The 23,418-nt window shown below is 41.8% G+C and overlaps 1 protein-coding gene across 1 annotated transcript in view; it reads left to right on the top strand.

Annotated features, from left to right (window-relative positions):
• The first annotated feature begins 7,288 nt into the window (after positions 1-7,288).
• The window catches only part of Dytn (dystrotelin), a 45,811-nt gene continuing 29,681 nt past the window's right edge, over positions 7,289-23,418 (top strand). The window contains exons 1-5 of the mRNA XM_055616271.1: positions 7,289-7,307; positions 12,534-12,608; positions 14,651-14,852; positions 16,086-16,171; positions 16,981-17,081. Of these exons, the coding sequence (XP_055472246.1) occupies positions 7,289-7,307; positions 12,534-12,608; positions 14,651-14,852; positions 16,086-16,171; positions 16,981-17,081 (483 nt within the window). The remainder of the gene's footprint in view (positions 7,308-12,533; positions 12,609-14,650; positions 14,853-16,085; positions 16,172-16,980; positions 17,082-23,418) is intronic.

The raw sequence follows: 23,418 nt of genomic DNA on the forward strand, positions 1-23,418 counted from the left end.
TAATGTGGCTTCCTGTATTACCAGGTAATTCCTCTTTTCTGAATGTTCTTCCCTTCATATTGCCATCTACCATGATATGTACAGCTACTGAGACCCTCATCAGAGCTGTCACTATATTATATGGGCTTTTAGCCTCGAAAATATAAATGGTTTTGGTGGCTGAAAGTCATGTACCAGGGCACACATGTACACACACACACACACACACACACACACACACACACACACACACAAATATGGGACCCAGGAATAAAACCACATGGTCACAGCCACCTGATTTTTGGCAAATATCAAAAACATGCGCTGGAGAAAAGGCATTTCTTCTTCAAGAAATGGTATCAGGAAAGCTGATATCCATGTGTAGAAGAAGAAAACCATACTCCGTATCTTTTATCCTGCACAAATAGTAATTCAAAATAGTCAAAGATCTTAATGTCAGATATGAACCCTGAAGTTTTTACAGGGGAAACACCGTACGATGCAAACATGGGCAAGGACTTCTGACAGCTCAAGGCAAAACCTAGGACTGACAAATGGTGTTGCATGAAATTCCAAGACACCTAAACAACAAAGACATAATTACTTAGTAAAGAAACACCCCTCACAGAACAGAAAGGAACTCTCCATTATCTGAGGAAGGATGAATACCTAGACCATATAAAACAAATAAAAAACTAAATATCAACAAGGCCAAACAGCCCAATCAATGGATGGGCTAATGAAATGGACAGTTCTTAAGATATGAAGTATAAATGACCTACATTTTTCTAATGCCCATTAGCCATTAAAAATGCAAATCAAAGCTACATTGAAATTCTATTTCACCTCAGTCAGAATAACAATTAAAAACAACAAATTCAAGTTTGCACTCCCACCAACAATGGAAGAACATTCCCCTTTCCTACATCCTTGACAGCATGTGCTGTCACCCATTCTGACAGGTGTAAAATGGAATCTCAGAGTCATTTTGATTTGCACTTCCCTGATGACTAAGGATGTTAAACATTTCTTTAAGTGCTTCTTAGCCATTCAAGATTTCTCTGTTGAGAATTCTTTGTTCATATCTGCACCTCATTTTTAAAAATTGAATTGTTTGGTTTGCTGGTGTCTGGTTTCTTGAGTTCTTTATATATTTGGATATCAGCCTTCTGTCAATTTTAGTGTTGGTGAAGATCCTCTTCTGTAGGCTGTCACTTTGTTCTTTTGATGGTGTCCTTTGCCTTGCAGAAGCTTTTCAATTTCATGAGGTCCCATTTATTAAGTGTTGTTCTTAGTACCTGAGCTGTTGGTGTTCTGTTCAGGAAGTTGCCTCCTATGCCAATAAATTCAAAACTATTTCTCACTTTCTTTTTCATCAGACTTAGTGTATCTACTTTTATGTTGAAGTCTTTGATCCACTTGGACCTGAATTTTGTGCCAGGTGATAGGTACGGATCTATTTACATTCTTCTATGAGCTAGAAACCTAAGACAATAGAAACTTCCAGGAATCTGTAAGAGTGATCCTAGCTAAGACTCTTAGCAGTGGAGGATTATGGAACCTGGAATGGTCATGTCCTGTAACCAGAAAAGACTTTCAATGGAGTTATTGGGACACCAACCCAGCCACAAAACCTTCAATCCACAATTTGTCCTGCCTACAAGCCATGCAGGGGCAAAGGTGAAGCAGAAATGAAGGGTATGGCCAACCAATGACTGACCCACCTTGAGACCCATCCCATGAGAGCGAGCCCACCCTGACAGTATTAGAGATATTCTGCCATATTTGCAGACAGGAGCCTAACATAGCTGCCATCTGAGAGGCTTCACCCAGCAACTAACAGAAACTGATGCAGAGACCCACAACCAAACAATAAGCAGAGCTTGAGGAAGCCTGCGGAAGAGGAGAGGGGAAGGACTGAAGGAGCCAGAAAGGTCAAGGACACCACAAGAAAACCTACAGAATCAACTAACCTGGGCTCATAGGAGCCCGCAGGGCCTGCACTGCCAAACTGGGATCATGCAAGAGACAGACCTAGGCCCTCTGCACGTATGCAATGGTTGTGCAGCTGGGTCTTTATGTGGCTCTCTTTACAGCAGGAGCAGGGGCTGTCTCTGACTTAGTTGCCTGCTTTTGGATTCCTTTCCTCTAACTGGGCTGCCATAACAGGAGAAGACGAGCCTAGTTCTACTGCAACTTGATACACCAAGGCAGGTTGATAGCCAAGGGAGGCCTTCCCTCTTCTGAGGAGTAAAGGGAGGACTAGAGGGTGATTTCTATCTACTATAGAAATCAGTGTGGAAGTTCCTGGAGGGTGGGGGGAGCCTAATGAAGAGCTATGTATGACTCTGTTGTATCGCTCCCATCTAAAGTCTATCTATCTATCCAAAGTCAACATACCCGAGAGATATTCCCAGACAGTAGGATGAAAGTCTCTAAGGCTGTGAAGATGTTGGTGCAGAGGTATGCAATTTCAGCCAAACAAGAAAAGCGCAAGTTCAAGGAATCTATTGCACAATAGATTATAACCATATGGAGATTATAACATTGTGTTTTAAAATATCACTAAGAGGGTAGATATTTTTGTTACCACAAAAATAGTGAGGAAACATATTAGCTCAATTTTTCTGTCCCCCAATGTGTATCTTTAAACATCGTGTTCAACATTAACTTATAGAATTGTGTTACTTAAATTTAACTAATTTATAAAAATAATATTTATACCAAATACCTGTAGAATAGCCACTAAATTACCAGGTTCCTCTGTTTGGACTACTAATATATTACAGTATCAATTTCAAAATATCAGTCATCCTTGCTTATATCTATAGAATTAGAACCACTAAGGTACGGTAGTCTTAACTCGTGGTTCACAGTTTCTTTAGGGTTTTTTATTAAAGGCTTGTATGGTTCATAAACTTTTTATGAGCATATGTTTGAATGAATGGAAAGAGACAGAAAGGAAGACAGGAAGAGAGAGGAAATCAGAAATCCTTTATTTCATCAATCAAGTTTTTGCTGGCTTCATAAAATGATTTTTATAAGCTTGTATGGCTTCTAATTATATTCATATTGTCTTAGTCAAGGTCTTATTGTTGCAACAAAACACCATGGCCAAAAAGCAATTGGGGAAAGAAAGATTTTATTTGACTTACACATCCAGATCACAATCTATCATTGGAGGAGGTCGGGACAGAACTCAAGCAGGGCTGGAAGCTGAAGGCAGGAGCTGATGCAGAGGCCATGAAGGGTGCTGCTTACTGGCTTGATTCTCCAGGCTTACTCAGGCTGCCTTCTTATATAACCTGCCCAGGGATGGCACCACCCACAATTATTTTGGAGTGGGCCCTCCCCCATTGGTCACTAGTTGAGAAAATGCCCTACAGCTTTATCTCAAAGAGGCATTTCCTCAACCGAGGCACTTGTCTCTCTGATGATTCTAGGTTGTGTCAAGTTGACACCCAAAACCAGCCAGTACACATATAAGCATAAAAAAACTTTTGTGTTTTTAAATCAGCAAAGACTGGAAATACAGCTTATGTGGGCTCGGAACATTATAATAATATTTGATCATTTGTTGTGCCTGCCATGGTAATGTTTTCTATTTTTTCCCCCTTCTGTGTTAACAAGTTAACCTCTTTCTGAAACAATTCAACATACACAAACATAAAGTATCCTTGACTTACAGGCTGCCTGCATAGGTTTAGTTATACTGTATCAAGACTCCCCTTGCTCCCCTTCTCTCTCTCCAGCTACATTCTTTACATTCATTTATTAAACAAAGAGTAAACAATGTCCTGATTGCTTCCAACAGTACTTTTAAAGAGCTGTCACTTAGTTACTTTCTGAAATCCCTCTGCCCAGCCTAGCTCAGGCTGTTGTGGGAAAGGAAGCCTGACCTTCTTCCTACCTGCTTGCTCAGACACAGAGATACAGTTACCAATCAGCACTTTCAGAAGCTGCATGTTAGCAAAACAGGTCATCTTGCCAATCACTTACAATGTAAAATGGTAAGAACTGGATTTGATTCACAACCTACAAGGCTTCCAAGAAGAGAAAAGAGAGGAGGGGTGAGAGGACCTAGAAGGAGAAAGGAGACCTTGATGTGACTTTGGGCTCGAGCCAGGCTTTGCAAGAGTAGCCAGGCTTTGCAAGAGTAGCTACAAAGTTCCCTCATCAGAAACTGTAAGTCCATGAATGAAACCATAAGTCCACTCAGGTTTAAGACTATGAATGGTCAACTCGCCAAAATTACTTTCAGTATGCCTTTATTCATACTCAGTGTTTAAAAATGATCTAATTTATGTTATTTTGATTAGGATTTAGACAACTCTTTTTTTAATTCTTTATTAATTTAGACAACTCTTTTTAAGGGTACAGAACATAGATTGACAGAATCAGTCCATGGTAGCTATCGGTCCTAATCTGAGCATGGCAGCACATAGAAAAACACTCATTCATTCAAACATTCATCCATTGCCAGTACCAGGAGCTATGTTGGCTTGAGGCAAATATAATGTACAAAACTAAATAAGGTTTCAACTCCAAGTCTTCTGTACTTGGCCAGGTAGAGATTGAATGTGAAATAGATTTACTTTCTTCCCAAATTTTTATCTTAACCTATCCCCAGAAAATCAGTATGGCTTATATAGACACAGAAAAACGATGACTTGTTTTTCCACTCCACTCGATCCCTTTCTTATCCCACCACTTATCAATTTCCATTTTTTATAGAGCTCATTTCCACTTTAGAGAAACTGATAGTGAAATACTAATGCTTTTCAAAAAGCTATCCTTCGCTTCAGACTCACTCCAAACTGATCTTTATTTATTATAGGACGCTCTGCGCCCTTGTCATAGTTGAGTGCGTACTCTCGGGTACCCTGGCTCCCCAGCTGCAGCAGGCCTGCACATGAAGTAACATGCCTATGATTTAGGCTCAAGCGTTTTGTTCATTTGATTTTGAAATTATGTTTAATTAATTCCTCCCTCCCTCTCTCTTTTTCTCTCTGTCTGTCTGTCTGTCTGTCTGTCTCTCTCTCTCTTTGTGTGTGTATGGAAGATAGAGGAATTGGTTCTCTCCTCCCACCATGTGGATTCTAAGATTAAACTGTCTTAGTGGGAAGTGAGTACCTTTACCCACTGAGCCATCTGGTCATTTTTGAAATAAGTTACAATTGATTCCCAGGCTGCTTGGCATCCTGGAGATTTCTTAATGTTAAAGTTTTAATACACTTGGTTTGTATAGTAATTATTTTAAAAATTCTAACAAGATTAAAACAGCTAAATTGTAAGTATAGACTTCTTTAGAAATAAGACATTAAGTTATAACTTAGGAGGAAATGTGAATTCATCAAAAACTATTCTTATTCTTCTAGAGATTGGTATTATATTTGTATGACCACACCTCTGCATTTACCAAAGAATTAATGAATTAATAAAATGAGCTTGGGTCCATTCCTGTGTAACTCATTTCTGGGTTGGTTTGCAAGGTGCTATCACCTGGGATTTGGGGTCCTCGTTACTATTCCTTACGCGATATGGTGACTCTTGCTCCCAGCAGCACTGGGAGATGCTGTACTTCCCTCTCCCTCACATGAAACTAATACAGAAACGACTCTTTGAAACAGAGACGTATGTGTGACCTTGAATTATTCAGGACATCTATTACTAATGAATGGACTTCTTGGAGCTCTTAAAATTGGGGCAACTTCAATTGCCACTGCAGTGCCTGCAGCTGCTGGGCAGTCAAAGAAATCAACCCTACAAGAGGATGCCACACCTGAGGGCCCGCTATCCCTCAGCCTTCCCTACTTGAAGAACAGTGTCATCACAGCTGCAGAGTGCTTGACTAAGATGTTACGCCGGGGAAACAAAGGAAGGTAAGGAGCTGTCCAGACTGGATGGGAGGCCAGCTTTCCACACCACACAGGGCACTGCGGGGCATCTGTGGGAGCACCACCATACAGAGGAGAGCGTTGACCTTATTTCTCTTGCTGTATGATTCAAAACAGACACTACTTGAAATATTCAGAAACTTCCCAGGTCTTGGCAAGTCTTGGATTGCCACTACTACTATCCTTCTGTTTCATTTCATTTCGCAAAAGCTCGAGATAGAATTTTAGGTAGACAAGGCTGGCTGCATAGCCAAAGATGACCTTGAACTTCTCACCCTCCCGAATTATGGCCGCACATCATTATACTCATTTTCTATGGCCTGGATCAAACCCAGGGCTTCATGCATGCTGAAGTACTCCACCAACTGAACCACATCCCCAGCTCATATTTTATTTTAAGAAAAAGTTGAATCTTTTTCTTATACTTTTTATTTAAAATGATATTTTTCTGCCAAATAATTTCTGTTTTACTTTAACCCATCCACTTCCTGGAATAGTGGAAAATATTATGTAAGTTTAATCATGGCGTGACCTGTTAAATGTCTTGATCTGCTCTTGTTAAGGGATGTCCTTTTTTGTTAGAACTGTGTAAATTGTTCTCACAACATGCTTTTTTAAGATGCTTTTAGATTTGTTCATTTTGTTTTATGTGTGTGAGCATTTCACCTGCATGTATGAAGGTGTGCCACGTGCGTGCACAAAGGTCAGAGGAGGGTGTTGGGTCTCCTGGAATTGGAGTTCCAGATGGCTGTGAGCCAACGTGTGGGTGCTGGAAACCAAACCCAGGTGATCTGAAAGAGCAACAGGCGCGCTTATCTGCCAAACCATCTCTCCAGCCCAAGCTCAGCATCCTTTTTATTGACCAGTGACTATAGCTTATAGGTTACAGTTGTTAACTAGGGAGCTACTTCACTGACTTATCTAAACTGTGTGCTTAATTCTGTACAGACATCTATGTATACATACGTATGATACATGAATAGCATTTTTATTTAAAAAAAAAAAGTTCATGTATAGAATTATTTGGCATAGTTTTATCAGGAATCCAAGCGATTGAGGTCTTCGTAGTTGACCTTCCCCATTCAAATAAACTTAATATTTTCTTCAAATGAGAATTCAGTTCACTTTTAAAATGCAATTCTTTCCAGCTTTTAAGTATCAGCCTATTTTAATCATTCTTGGTTTTCTGAGAAAGCAACTTCTATCCCAATGTTCCTTGTTTTTGTCCCTCAAGCAGGGGATGTAATGGTCTCTCTGAACACCTGTGTTCACCGCTCCACAGGTGAGTGATTCATTGGCTGCCCCTCATCCATCATCCCTCCTCTGTGAAACCTTCTGCAGAAAACGTTGGTTCATTTCTAGTTACAAGGACCATCTTGCCATCTGTCCCATCATCCCAGGAAAGCTGTGAGATGGACCCAGGTAAGCAAGGTGAGTATTTATTGTTAGTCTGTAGACAAAGCTTGCAGACAAAAATTAAACCACAAATGTGGTTTTAGACTTCTGAGTCACAGAGTAAAGATAAGGCAAATTTGTGGGTGAAAAGTAATTTATTAGGTGAATAAAATGATCTTCTCTCCTTTAATCAGAAGTACATAACATGCAAAAAATATTTGATCTGTTGTCTCCAAATTACCAGAAATAATTTAACAAAAAAACTTAACATCAATATAATTATATTTTAAATTACTATTATCATCCCAAAATCTTGTATCCTGTTAAAATGACATCTCTGCAAATGCTTTATTATCAAGTTAAGTTCACAGTCCTACATGGATCCAAAGTGAGAAAAGGATCCCTAGCTGTCACTAAATAAATATTTGGTAAATGGACCTGGGAAAACTGATCTATCTGGTTCTAGACATCTAGATGCCCAAAGCCCCAGAGACGTTAGTGGCATTTTTAGTTTTGAATTTATTTGCAACTTTATTTCCTTAGCAAATATAGACTGTTAACCTTAGTTGTTTGACTTGAAAGTCTATGATCTCGTATTATTTACTGAAAACAACAATATAAATGTTTCAAGTTATCTTTGGTCTTTTCATGAGCCCTTCTACCAACATGCTATCCACAAAGCAGTGGATAACTCATTTACAGTTCAATTTTCTGCCCCTAATGCAGTTTTTCTCAATTCAGTATGCATCCATGGGGCTTGTTAACTATTGGCTTCTGCCTGCGAAGTTTGTGATTTGGTGTTTTCGGGTGGAGTCTGGGAATGCTCGTTGTTGGCAAGTTCCCAGCCAACACCAGTAGGGCTTTCTCAGGCCGTGTTTGGAAGCCCCCTAGCCTACTGTGTGTATTTCTAGATATCAAACTAAGGTGGGAAACTGAAAGAGATATTATCATATTCACCTTGATACGTGTGGAAAATAAACGCAATGACGCGGCTGAGCAAAAACAAGGATGGGCTGAAGAACAAAATTGTTTCTCAAACTGCTCCTATAAACAAAAATACACACAGTGTGTATTGTTATAGCTTTGATTACCTAAAACTGCCTGTTCATAGCTTGAGCTGTAAGGATATATCTCAAAGTCTCGAGGAGATGGGGCTGGCGTCAGGTCACCTGGGATACTAACTCATTCTCCACGGTATGTTGTATCACAGCTTGCCACGTTATGCTGCATAACTTCATCAGATGACGCTGCAAAGCCTCACTTGACAGGAATGATTGGCCAGATGGCTGTGCAGCTTCATGCCTCCCCTTCCACAGGAGCTGCAGCTGGGGGCCTGCAAGTCCTGGCTTTGCTGATTCTCTGTATCCGCTTGATGCGTCAGAGAGAAATCAGGGCACAGAAACCCGCTGATTTCTAGGGGAACAAAATGTGTCAGAATCACACTTTCATAAATTATTTCTGCTCTGCTCTACTCTCAGTGTGTTTTTCTCCAGAGGCTAAGATGTTCCTGACTTCTCCCACTTTCTAATGTTGTCTGAAAAGTAAGCACGCTTAAAGCACAAGGAAACGCTGAATCCCAAAAGATTCAGAGCAAAGGTTGGGATCTGTAATTCGCTTGTATAATACACTGTCTTTTTCAATAAGCAGAGCTCACATCTATTTCTATATGGGTCTTTGACTCATGATTATGTATTTCTTGTTGAATTAATATACAGTTAGCTGTTCTTCGGTATTTACAAAGAATTGATTCTGATTTCCCAGAGATCCAAATCTGCAAATGCTTAGATTTCATACTAAAATGTCATGGTATTTGCATGTAACTGGGCATATTCTGACCCATGCTGAAAATCATCCCTAGATTATTTATAATACCTAATAAAATATAAATTCTATGGAACTAGTTCTTATTATGTATTATTTGTGAATTAACTTAAAGAAAAAGCCTGTGTTCATGCAATTTTATGATTATTTTTGATCCTTCACCTGATTGAATCTGCAGATGTGGAAACTTCTATAATACAGATAACCAGCTGTTAAATTAGGAGTGAGGTTTGTGGTATGCTCTAACTTTGCAAAGATGAATCTAGCCTGGCTCAGCATTCCCTTGTTGAACTCCTCAGCCATGGGATTTTTCAGCTGGATTCACAGTAGCAAATATGAATTGCTTCCTGTGAAGCAGGCCTAATATTCTATCAGAAAGCAATCGCTTAGCCCTATAACAGATGTGACACTTTTACACCAGTGGGTTAGTATTGCCTGGCCAGGCACTATTGTTGCATACAGGGTTTGCAGCTGGTGACAATTCTTCCCCAGCAGCCTACACAGGACCTTCTGGCATCATGAGCTAAAATTTTGTGATGAAAATTGAGCACGCCTAGAGGCAGTCCTGACTGCCATCTTTATTACACCAGATGAGCACATCCAGATGTCTCTGTGTTTTTAGCCTTTCAAAAATGTGTTTGTTCCACATCTGGGGGTAAGCGTGCCCAAAAATGTAAATGTCATATTTCCTTCTAGACCAGTATGTTTAAACCAAATATGTCAGTAATATGATTTTAACATGTTCAAAAATATGGCCGCCCTTCAAATGAGATAGATATATAGACATAGAGTTATAGATGATATAGATATATATAGATATATAAATATGTCCTGCCCTTCCCAGATAAAAGTTCATGCTTTCTTTCTTCAAGGAGAACATTATTTAACCATAATTCTCATGATCTCTTTATCTCCTGTCAGCAATAAATCTTTCTGTATTCTTTTATTTCTTGATGGCACTAACTTTGGCTTTGCACTCACCAGAATCCAAACCATTAAATTTTGTTGCACTAAGGCCTTGGTGAGGTGAGCTTTACTGACAGCTCCTTAAATTCAAAGAAGTTTTAGCTCTCCCCCAAAGAATTAGGAGAGCTTGGACTTTGAAACCCACACAGGTATGATCAAGAAAATACTGCCTTTTCACCCTTTAAATACCCCAGTTGCTGCCTGGAGAAGAAACAAAGAAACAAACAAAATCTTACAATAACTCTCTTGCCACATATGCTGAGTCAATGAAATCCCCTGAACTGCTCTTTATTTGGTTCCCTTTGGGGGCCCACTTAGCAAAGGCTGAAACACTGCCTGTGTTTCTAATCACAAAATTTCCACTGCACAGCAGCCCATTTATTCCTAATGCCCTGTATCTTGGAAATCAGCTGATGTTAAATTTGAAATTAGTTGTAATTTGAAGACTCCTTCTCCTTGGCAGAGTTAATATGTCAGTCTTGAGCTCAGAGCCTAGGCTGTATGCAAAACATTTGCTTCAGAAGGATGATTGTGGTTATAAACTATTGGGCTAAAATTTGTCATCACAGAAAATGGCTGATGTATAAGTTGCTCAAAACACAGAAAACAAAATGCAAGGATGGCTCTTTCCATAATTTACACCATGTTTTGTCTTTGCTCAAGAGGTCTAACCAATCCAAAGTTCCTTATTCATAAAGTTTCTGTACCCCACTTTCTTAGCTTGCTTCCTGTTGTTGTAACAAACATGGCCAAAGGCAGCCTGTGGGAGTAAAGGGTTTATCTCGTGCTGCAGCTTCAAGTTGGTCACGGTGGTACTTCGGGGCGAGATCTTCAGTAGAGCTTTGGAGGAAAGCTGCTTACTGGCTTCCTGAACACCTCATTTGCTCCGCTGGCATTTTTGAACAACCCAGGAACACCTTCCCTGGGGTGGGACCATCCACAGAGGACTGAATCCTCACCCATCAATCACTAATCCAGTCAATGGCCCCACAGACTTGCCTAGAGGTCAGTCTAACAGAGGCATTTTCTCAGCTGAGGTTCCCTCTTTCCAGATGACTCTTGCTTCTACCAAATGGACAGAAAAACAGCATGTCCTACCGCGTACTAAGTGAGTGAACTGGTCCTCATTCATAAAGAAAACAGCAGCTCTCAAAAAGGAACAGACATCATCCATCACATCCCTTCATTTTAGTCTTTCTCTCAGAGAATGAAGGATGGGCTTCTCAAAAAAAAAAAAAAAAAAAAAAAAAAAAAAAAAAAACCTTTCAGCTGCGCATCCCCTTCCTTCCGGCCTCTCTCAGCAGTATTCAGTTGCAACAGAACATTTTGCTCAAAGAGGCTTTCTTTACCTTGTATCATTGATAACTTCATGAAAAAAACTGTTTTATAATGAAATGACAATAAGATAACAGTGCATTGCATTTTTGGAAATTGCTTGAAGACTAGATCTTATATGTTTTCACCACGAAAAGAAAGTATAATGTAAGGTAACGCATACATTGGTTAGATTTGTGTCACTGACCCAGAATGTGAATATTTTCAAAACAACATATTATACAAAGTAGGACTGCGGTGTAGCCCAGTGGTAGAGTAGCTATACTATACCACTGGTCTGAAGCCAATAAATAAAATGGCAGGCATTAAAACTACCCCTTGGCTTTCTACACTACTGCAAACAAGGTAGGGTGTCCTTGATAGACCTTGTCAGGAGAGTGTTGAACTAAATCACTATTCACTGATTGAACGTGGCACAGAAAAATAGATTGAAATTTATTTTCTGTTTCTATTTGTGAGCCATAATCTATACATATATCCATATATCTGAAAAGAAGACATTGGTAGCTGATACCAAGATCTGTAGGCGATCTTGTTGTCTACAGAAAGTTTCCACAAGTCATTTGCAAGTTCCTGCACCCTAGACAATTGCTCTAGAATGAATAATTATTTTTTTGTATGGGAGGCTTTCAAAAGTTTAGCTTACATCACATCTATTTCAACGTCTTAGTCATGTGAACATTATTGCGCCAAAAAAACATCCTATAGCCATGCTACAATGTGCATCTGTCACAAGCCCCTGGTGACACAGATGTGGCTGAGGCAGAAGCCACACGCAGAGGACCATTGCTTTGAACCATCAATAGCCAGCTTTAGCAGGCAATTTCAGCTGCCTAAAATAAACTAGATAATTCATGTGTAAGACCTTATAGAGCTTCATTGAGCTGCATTCCCAGCATGAGCACACAGTCTGCAGTTTTAAATTTTGCTAGCTGTGAAGACTGATCACCAGTCTTATCAGACAAGAAATCTGTCACAAGACAACAAAAGGCTGTGCCGTGCAATGGCTACGCGTCTTTTCCTATCTTAATTGTCTCACCTACAAAATAAGGCTGTAGGGACCTTCTGGTTCCCTCCCAGGGCGTTGGATATGCTCAGTGAGATAGAACTTATCAACCATGCTTCATGTTTTCTTTGCAGGTGCTCTTATTAGGATTGAGAACTCTGTCTACAGAACAGCCTTCAAATTACGCTCTGTGCAAACTCTTTGCCAGTGTAAGTACGAGTCCTTCGTAACACTCTAGACAATCTGATATCGATGATGTGTGCTGTTCAAATCACAGAGGAAAGCAAAACTTGCCCCACTCACGTAACTGCCTGGATCAGGAAAGCTGGACCTGTGCATCTAACCCACTGGTAACACACAAGAGGTGGGGGGCAGGGGAGCCCATTGTACGCAATCTACCTATATGCTGCCTTGCTGACAGCAATGGGAAAGGTGGGCAAGGGTTTTTGAGAGAAAAAAAAAAAAAAAAGAAGTCCCAAATGCCGAGATAAAGTATCACATGAGCTCCAAGTAGCAGGATCCAGAGACTATCACTATTTGAATCTTGTGAGATTAATGGACAGCGCCCTTATCTGCATGGCTGTAATTTAGAACTCTCACAAGACAAGAACCCCCTGCATTCCAAATGTCAGGCCCAGGTGATAGGGGCTTGTGATGAATGATAAGAAAGTTTACAGCTGCTGCCACCTGTGGCCAGGTTTTATTTAAGGCACGGTTCCGAAACCTGCTTCCCTATGCCTTAGATTCTTCCCTTCAAAGCAATATGAGAAAACAAATAAAAATTTTTATTATGCTTGGTGGGTTCCTTATCTGTGAGGGTGATTTACGAAGCAGTGAGAAGCGAGGGGCTTTATCATTTCACAGGCTGAAGTATTTTAAATGCCAGCAGCTCTTGGGGGATCTTGACATCCCCACCTCTTAGGGGGTACAGGGAGTGTTTATTAATCCTGTCTGTCACCCTCTGTTGCTGAGAAACTATAGGCTAGCTAGATTTCATTCTTCTCTCTATTCTTTGCCTTGTAAACTTTTTACATGATGGTGATATATATGTGTGTGTGTGTGTGTGTGTGTGTGTGTGTGTGTGTGCCTGTGAAAAATAAGCCACCATTTCTGTGAATAGCCCTGATTTTATGAAGTACCATCTGTAGATGATAATATTAATGGAACCAAGATTTATTTTTCTAAAGGTGATTTTGCTGAGGAAGAGACCTACAGGGCCCAGTAATTCAGCCACTGCTTGCAGGGTGCTGTTGAGGTTTATTTTTTGCTGTGGCACTTGCGAACACAACACGTTCCTTCTGAAGCTGTAGACAGGAAAGCTGTATTCGAGTAGGAAAGGCCAACGTTCATTCTTCCCAGGACACGGTGAAAAATACCTCTCCCACTTCATCACCCCAGGGTTTCAACTTCCTTAGAAGGCTTATTCTTCAAGTTTCTGACTCTTTTTTAACTTCAGCCTATAAAATGGCACCCCAGCAACTGTCCTATTGTTGGTAATGGAAGTTTTGGTTCCTTGGTAAACTCAGTTATGTTATGTAAATATGTTTTTGTTTTAATTCCAAGTGTGAGATTTTAGTTTGGGCGTTCATTTGTCCACAGCTGATACCTGTCTCATGTGGGGCATGGTCTTTGCCAGCTGATAATGGCCTGCCTTGTGTGGCACAGAGAGGGGCGGGGTCTTGGACTCTGAGGGATATAAATATGAGAGACCAGAGAGAAAAAATGTGGCATGAAGTGTTGGCTTGTGGAGTGTAGCAGTTTGGAGTGACTAGATATGGACAGTGTGGCAGACGGAGAGAAACATCTCAATGCAGCAGCTTGAAGGAACTGCCTGCTGTGTTTGCTGATGGAGACTGGAATAGCCCCAGGGGAACCCATGGACCCCAAATAGCTGGGAAAAGTAAAGGGGTCTGTGCGCCCTCTCCCCACTCTCCTTGTGGGGTTCGAAGGAAGAGGCTTTAAGAACCCCCAAATAAAGCAGAGTTTAAAAACGAGTGCTACAACCAACAGGGTTTCCACACCTTAATGAGATACAGCGCTCCAAAATTAAATGGACTGCCAGAAGAGTCATGGCGGAATTACATACAAAAGATCTGCATCCATGTTGAACATATTTAGTTCTCTTTAAGAAAAAATGGCCACTGTTAAAAAAAAAAAAAGTCTCATTCAAACACCAGGAGATATTTGCTGTGTTTGAAGCCATTTGCTCTCATCAAGAAGTAAGTTTCCACCCTTTGCTTGCTTCCTGCAGTGGACCTGATGGACAGCTCCCTGATTCAGCAAGTTCTATGGTGTGGGCGTTTGGGGGCAAGCACAGAGACCTGCCTTTCAGTGCAGCAGCTTTTTCAGGAGCTCCGGGAGCTGTTTCAAAGAACCGGGATGGGAAACCCAGCTCAAGTGCATCCGAGAGCTCCCGAACTCACTCTGAGTCTCCTCATGGCCATGTATGACAGGTGAGGATGTGAGGATCGCCAAGTGGCCACAACAAGATCTCAGGCTGCTGGCCATTTGGTTCTGTCTAACATTCCCTTGAGATCTGGCATGTAAGATGTTTTTCATTTGTCCCTAATTGATCATTACCCACCCAAAATGGAAATAAAGAAGTGTTCCTAAGTGTCTCTGGTACAAGCGACTCCTGGCTAGAAGCAGGAAATCCCTTTCTTTTCTACAAATGCAGTTCTGTTCCAGAGCAGTCTCCCTACCTTTCGGAAGGGTAAAAGATGTTTATCCTTGTTCTTCACTCTCTGGTACCACATTTCTTATTCACCTTCTTATCAAGTTTTGGCTTGGTTGGGCGTTTAGCTGGGATGGAGTTGGCTATCCAGCACATAGACAACTAACAGTTGACATTGTGAGGGCGTGTGTGTCTGTGTACAACGTGCCTTTGCCAAGCTGGGATTGTTCTCCCCACCCTTTCTCAGTTAGTCTAAGGAGGAGGAGGAGGAGGAGGAGGAGAAGGAGGAGGAGGAGGAGGAGGAGGAGGAGGAGGAGAAGGAGGAGGAGACAATGATGCTGATGACATGAGCTTGCCTCCAGGAAGCAAGCACAATGTAAATCATGGGCAAATCCCTGTGGTTGTTTTCTTCCCTAATTTGCTGCTTATTTTCTAACTTCACAAACAATAGATAAATAAACTATTAAGTAATTCTGCCATGGTTTCCATCTCTTTAAACCTTCAGCCTCTGAGTGCCTTTCAGTTGCTGTGCTTATCTACCACAGCCCTTGTACCTTTGACAAATTGTCCCTCCAGGGGTGAGATCTCCACAGCTAGTGGGGCAGAGTGCCATCAGGCTCCAGGGTAGAGCCCGTGAGTGTTTTTGGAAGGGACACATGCTTTTTCTTTTTATTCTCGTCTTTGCAGGTAGGTGAACCCTTAATGGGTAAGACTGCCCCCTCCACCAGGATAGGCCACATCCAAACACCCAGCCCTTACACGGTGCTTATCACACAGAGACAAGCATTCAGTAAATAGTTACTGAGTGATTCATGGACAAAAGAATGGAAGAGACAATCCTTTTCACTCCATGGCCTGTTCTGGCAAGTTCATAAATACACGAAGAGACCATGAGAAGCTAGCAACATAGCATCACACGATAAATATCCATCAATAGTTACACTTTTTATGAACCACTTTATCTAAATGACCCCGGCTCTTCCACTCTTGTCTGTGATCTGTGGCCCTACAGCACAGGATCAGGTGTTCTTAAGCTTCGACCTGTGGCTGCCGCGCTGGTTGCCCTCTCGGGGGACAGCCCTCTCACAAAGTACAGAGGTAACATGCAAAGAAGTTGAGTGTGTTGTGAAGTGCGGTGACCCCCCAGGCCCAATACGTCATCCTGTCTGCTGGCTTCTGAATCCCTGTGACTCGCTCTCCAGCACGTCTCAGCATGAGTTTGCTTTTGTTTGGCTTTATTTATTTTTTTTTGACTCTTTACTTTTATTTTATGGCTGTTTTGCCTGCATGCATGTCTGTGTAGCACGGAAGCACTGTGCCTGCTGAAGCCAGAAAAGGGGGAGTCAGATGCCCTGCGACTGGAGTTACAGATGGCTATGAGCCTTCTTGTGGGAACCAAACCCAGATCCTCTGGAAAAGCAGCTAGTGCTCTTAACTGCTGGGCTGTCTCTCTAGTCCTTGTCTTGTTTATATTTAAGGAAAATGTCTACACTTGTGGGCAGCTCAGGGTTTTCTTTAAAAATCTAGGCTTTCTGGTTTTGCATTCCCTGGATACCCTTGAAATTTATGAGTTTAGAGATCATCCAGAAACAACTAATTACTGTTTTGTTTTGTTTTGTTTTGTTTTGTTTTGTTTTTCAATGAGATCCTTATTTTATCATTCACCAACCTTTATCACAGAGGTCTGGAATAACCGGGGGTGGGGAGTGAGGTGGAATGTGACTAGGTTATTATTGATGGCCTGCCCTGGAAGGCTTTCACAGGAACAAGCAAACAAGAATATAAACAAGCAAAAGAGAATATAACTCCACATTTCTTTCATACTCACAAAGAAGCTTTCTTAAATCACATGCTTTTCGAGGACACAAAGATTCAATGAAAGATTTCTTCTCCCTTTACGTGCCTAGCTTTTTTTCAGCTCTATGCAGAAAACAATAGGAGAGGTGATGATTCCCGAGCCCGCATGACTCGAAGGGTTTTGAGAGTCTTACTAACAGACCTACAGCAGGTAAGTCCCAATGCTTATGAGTTATCAACTGGTGTCAGTCATATCAAACTATGATTGTTGCTGTTGATGCTGTTTTTACAGCATCAATCCATCTTTCTGTAACCCAAGCCTAACCCATGTCTACTTCTTCTGCACTGAACCGGAGATCTCTCCAAAAGGTGTCACCTTGCGTGAACCACCCTTCTGGTTACAGAATACCTGAAATGGTCAACTTAAGAAGCAGAAATTTTATCTTGGCTCATTTCAGACTGTGATCAGTTGAATGTATAGATGGGCACAAAACTGAATGTTGTGAGAGACACATTCCTTCAGTTTTTCATAGTGTTGCAACAGGTGTACAGTACACCTAGCTTCTAAAAATGTTAGTGCTCAGGGAAAAGCGCTATAAAAATATGAGGGATTGGGTGTGAGTGTTGAAGTTATTTTCATAAAATTGTGTTTGTTTCTTACTTTTTCCATTAACCTATCACTCAAATAATTGAGACTCTATTATATTACTTGTTAAACAAGCTTCACATCACAATAATTGAGGAGTTATTACTCCATCCTTAACCCTCTAGGCTAATTTGGCTTCCTCCCTGGGTAAATTCCAGAGATACTTGCACTTTATGGCTTTCTTACTCTTGCCCCAGCTCTTTTCTCTGATCTCTCCTGGACCTCTATGTGGCTGTATTCCCTGCTCCCTCTTCTAACTCCTCCTTCCTTGGCTGACAAGAAGTTCAGCCCTATTCTCTCCCCTGCTCAGCGATTGCCTGTAAGTTGCTTTATTGTCACATCAGGGGACAATTTGGGAGCAGTGTTTACACAACATTGAGACAGAAGATGCTCAGACAAGGATTGCAACTAAAAAGGGGGGCACATAACTCAGCATTTGGATTACACATTAAGCTTATGCCTGCATGTGCTTCCTGGATGTTGCTCAGTGGACCTTGGATTCCACCTTCAGCACTGAGGAGAGAGAGATGGAGGGCAGAGGAGAGACCCAACATATGTAAGCAGAGCTCCCTTCAGGCAGCTCTCTAGTGCTGTGCAGGCAGGGGTCACAGCCCTAAGTGCTTCCCCTCTTTGTCCATGAAGAAACAAGTATTGTCCTTCATGCTTTTCAGACAAATTTAAATACCCATTTGTCTATAGTGTTTATTTTATTCATATTGTGATGGGATACAATTTATTTGGGGATGTGGGAGTCTACTTTATTGTAACCACTATGTTCTACTGAATAAATAAAGTACCTTTTGTTTGTTAAAGCAAAAATGTGGGTGCTAGGGATCTGAACTCAGTCCTTATGCTTGTATGACTATGACTGGTCTGCTGAGCCATCTCGTTGGCCATAGCTCTTCTGGTGGGTTTCTGTGCTTTGGTGTCTTTCTACCCCATCTTAACAGAAATCTGTATCTTTGCTCTTTTGCTGCTGTCTCATAAATCCTGTGAGCCTTTTTATCCAGGTTATCCTTCTTCTCTTTATTCTCCTGGGATGTTATGCTTCAAGCCCTTGTCCTGGGTCCATATAGTCATCTCTCTGCTCTTGCTGCTCTTCACTGTGGTTTATTATTATTATTATTATTGTGTTCTTTAAATTTTTCCTGTATTTCTATTTATTTTATTTACTTTCTCTTGGCTTTTCTGATAAGTTTCTGAATTGTTTATATCCATTTCTTGCCATTTGATGGGCTTGCTTGAAATGGCATTTTGTGTTTTCCAAACCTTCCATCTCCCTGTCACTTTAGAGCTGGTTACTTTCTGTTTGGAGACGGTTTCTCTGATTATTCTCGATCCTTATGATTATGTTTCGATATCTGCACACTGACCAAGGAGGAAGTTGTCTTTATACTGCTCTGGCAAAAAAAAAAAAAAAAAAAAAAAAAACATGACCAACTTATAAAGAAAGCATTTAGCTTGAATGCGTATGTTTCCAGAGGTTTAGAGTCCATGGCCATTATGGCAGGGATTGTAGCAACACAGGGAGGCATGGTGCTGGAGCAGTAGCTTGAGGGTTACTACACAAGGAGTATTTTGAGAAGCATCTCATCTCTGAGTATTAACAATGGAGAGATTACCATCTTCCTAATAAAATTAGTTCTTCGTTTTTTGGTGTACAAGACTAAGGTAACTAGTGTGATTGGGAGGTTAGGTTTATTTTAAGATCTTATTTTCCATTAGGCCAGAAATAAGTATTAAAATTAGGATAATAGGGAAAGAAGGGATGAAGGCTAATTGACCAATAATAATGAATGGGATTCTATGGATTGCCCGCCAGTTCACATGAAGGTGATAGATCGCTACTGGGATTCAGTATAGGGGAATGAGTGATTGGGCAGAATATAAGGCCGCATTGTTCTGAGGTGTGGAGGAATGGGAGGAAAGGCAGGATGAGAACTGAGAGGACTATGGCTGGCACACCTGCTGGGTTGTTGGGGATAGATGGGAGAAGAGTGCAGGCAAGTAGGAAATATCATTCAGGTTTAATGGGGGGCGAGGTGTTGGGCAGGCTGCCTGGAGTCAGGGTCTTCTAAGCAATGAGGGGAAAATAAGACTGAAATTATGGGAATAAAAGGATAACAATAAGGCACCTAGGATACCTTAGATTGTGTAGAAGTGAAATGGGATTTCTTCTGCATCAGACTCTACGCCAGATTACATCTGATCCACAAACATGACAGAAAGAACTAACTGGCAATGGGGTGGACTTTTAAAACCTCAAATCTCACCCCCACCCCCATTGACACACCTCTTCCAATAAGGCCACACCCACCTAATTCTTCCTAAACAGTTCCATCCCCTGGAGACCAAGTCTTCAAATATACGCGATGCTATAGTGGCCACTCCCATTCAAACCACTGCAGTGGCTACTCCAATCTTTGAAGTCTACCTTTTCCTGGGAGCAGTAAACCTTTCTAGGATACCTAGGCTGTTGTGGTCCAGAAGCCCGTGAACCTTGTCGCCATTGCACTGCTGGGAGGTTACCCAGGCCCAGGGTCACTGCAGCCGGCGCTTACCTTCTGAGGTCTGCCTGTTACTGAGAGTTAGCTATTCAGAGACCGAGACTACTATCTTTAGCCAGAAACAATACAGGCTGGAATCTGAGTCCATCTCAAAGGGGCTACGGGCTCTCCTCTACAGCAGGGTGGATCTAAAGGCTCTTTCCACAGGCACTGGCTTGTGTCACGTGCTGTGAGGCTGCCTAGTGCTGAATATCACTCTGACCAATTCAGTCACTGCAAATTGCCATACCACCTCCTTTTACCCCAACCGAATGCTGTCCAGATACTGTTCTACCTTAGTCTGGTGGGAGAATGACACCCATTATACAAAACTGTCCCCCTTGCCTTCTTCGGTGTTTCATGTTTGGGGGGGGGGGAGGGAGAGAGGGAGAAGGAGTGGTATATGTACGTGTGTGTGTGTGTGTGTGTGTGTGTGTGTCAGACTGGGGAGGGAAGCATGTGTCCTCTTGGCCTATCACTTTCTGCTTCCTTTCCTTGGGATCTGATCAGCAGACCCAAGCCATCCTCCTGTCTCTACTCCCGCAGTGCTGAGATTGCAGGCAGAGACAGGCCACACCTAGCTTTTACCCTGAGTGCTGGGATTTGAGCTCCGGTTCTCAGACTTAAAAGCAAGCACCCTTACCCACTGAGCGCTACCTCTAGGTACTCCTTTCCTATTGCTCTACTGCAATCATGCCCATTGGCTTCTTTCTGCTTTCCTTGGAAGGAAACCTTTTCTTGAGAAGGCATCTTTGTGAGATGGTTGTTCAAACTGAAGCTTTGACAGGAGGGACAGTCTCTTTTACACTGTCTTGCCCCACTCATCTCCATTGTCCCAAGATGTTCATAGCTCCTAAGTGAAGCAATCATTTAAATTTCTTAATGTTTTTATCAGCATAACATTATACATAATAATGGGTTTCACCATGACATGTACATAAGATATTTCAATCGAATTCACACACACATTTCCATCTCTTGTCCCCTTTACACTCCAGCCAATCCGCTTCCTCTTCTAAACCAGCCTCCTTCTACTTTCCTGTCTGTCTCCACATGTGGTATGTGATCCAGCAAGTCTCGTCAGGGCTGTTTACAGGTGCGTGGGTGAGAGTTTGAGTACCTTACTGATGGCTATGCCACTAAAGAAAGTATCTCTTTCTCTTCCATCAATCATTAACTGCATATCCATCCTCAGGGAGGAATGGAGCCCCATGCAGGATCCTGAGGGTCTCAATCATGTCTGGTTTTGGGCAGGGGACCATAGATAGCTTTTCTGAGTCTGAAAGCAACGGCCATGCCGTGTCCAGAAATCAGCATTCCATGCCTCTCTCCCCATTCCCTGCAGCTCTTATATTCTTTTGTGATTCTCCCTGAACCTTGAGGAGGAGGCAATAAAGATGTCCCATTTATGGCTGGGCACTCAACAGCCATTTATTTTCTGGACTTTGACCAATTACGGGTCTCTGCAGTAACTGCCGATCATTGCCAAAGGAAGCATGTCTGCCCCGAGTTGGCAGCAGATTTTAAATTTCTTAGTGAGGTTAAAGTGTTGCTTCTGGTGAGAGTTGGGGAGGGGGGGGTCTCAGCAGCGATAGAGAGGCATAAATGTTGTCACCCACAAAAACAGAATTCAGCTCTGAGACAAAAGAAATAGGAAATAGTTTTAATTCGAAAGCAGTACTCATATTCTAGAAGACAATGTCAACAGAGCCACATCTTATGGACGAACTCAATAAAAGTGAAAATAATTCATACACTAAGGCGGATAAGACAAGGAATTTCCAACATTAGTCCAGGTTTTCCCAGAGTAGAGTCTACTCCTTTGTTTCTATGTGAGTGTTTGGATGTGTCATGACATCAGATCAGTGGAATGTCAATTATGCACGGTTAATGATAAGGAAATGTCGAAATAAGCAAAGGACACTTAGCATTGGTCCAAACTGGTTTCAGAAAGGTCCTGGGTTTGTTATTGTTTTGGTTTGGTTTGGTTTTGGTTTTGGTTTTTTTTTTTCTTTTGTTAGCGAACTCTAAAGTTCATACTGCTTACTATTTTACAATTGAAAGAGACAGAAAAAAGATTATTAGAAGGAAAGAGGTTATTCAAAGCCAGATCTGAGGAGAGCAGAGGAGATTCTCTGCCTCATGGGTTTAGTGTGGTTTTACAGAAGAAAAGAGGGAATGCCTAGAGAGAAGACAGGCGGGGAAAACCATGCTCTGAGCAGGGTCTTCATCCAGAGGTGTGCCTTCTTCCCTCTTCTCTGCTGAGAGCTGCACAGTGGACTTGACTCTCTTGTAGCTAGTCAATTAGAACCTCTAAAGGATTCTTTTTGGCCAAAAGGATTAGAAAGGAAGGGTGAGCTGGTTAGCTTTTTGTCAACTTGATACAACTAGAATCATTGCAGAGAAGAGAAACTTAACTGAGGAAATGTCTCCCTCATGTGGTGTGTCTGTAGGACACTTTTTTCTCTTTTTTAAAATTATTTTTATTAATTACAGTTTATTCACTTTGTATCCCCCCTGTAGCTCCTTCCCTCGTTCCCTCCCAATCCTACCCTCCCTCCCTCATCTCCTCCCATGCCCCTCCCCCAGTCCATTGATAGGGGAGATCCTCCTCCCCTTCCCTCTGATTCTAGTCTATCAGGTCTTGTCAGGACTAGCTGCTTTGTCTTCCTCTGTGGCCTGGTAAGGCAGCTCCCTCCTCAGGAGGAGGTGATCAAAGAACAGGCCAATCAGTTCATGTCAGAGACAGTCCCTGTCCCCATTACAATGGAACCCACTTGGACACTGAACCGCCATGGACTACCTCAGTGCAGGAGTTCCAGGCCATCTCCATGAGTGGTCCTTGGCTAGAGTATCAGTCTCAGAAAAGACCCCTGTGCCCAGACTTTTTGGCTCTGTTGCTCTCCTTGTGGACTTCCTGTCCTCTCTAGGTCTTACTATTTCCCACTTCTTTCATAAGATTCCCTGCACTCTGCCCTGAGTTTGGCTATGCGTCTCAGCATCTTCCTTGATACCCTGCTGGGTAGAGCCTTTCAGAGGCCCTCTGTGGTAGGCTCCTGTCCTGTTCGCTGTTTTTTCCCTCCTCCTCTTTGCCTTTCTGAATGGGGATTGATCATCTTAGCCAGAGTTTTTCTTCTTGATTTGCTTCCTTAGGTGTACAGATTTTAGTATGTTTATCCTATGTTATATGTCTAATATCCACTTGTAAGTATATACCCTGTGTCAACCACTTTGGAAGTCAATCTGGTGCTTTCTCAGACAATTAGGAATAGTGCTTCCTCAAGATCCAGCCATACCACTCCTAGGTATATATCCAAAAGATGCTCAAGTATACAACAAGGACATCTGCTCAACCA

This window comes from Psammomys obesus, unplaced genomic scaffold, assembly GCF_907164565.1.
Source record: "Psammomys obesus unplaced genomic scaffold, mPsaObe1.curated_primary_1811, whole genome shotgun sequence".
In the NCBI taxonomy this organism is placed as follows: Eukaryota; Metazoa; Chordata; class Mammalia; order Rodentia; family Muridae; genus Psammomys; species Psammomys obesus.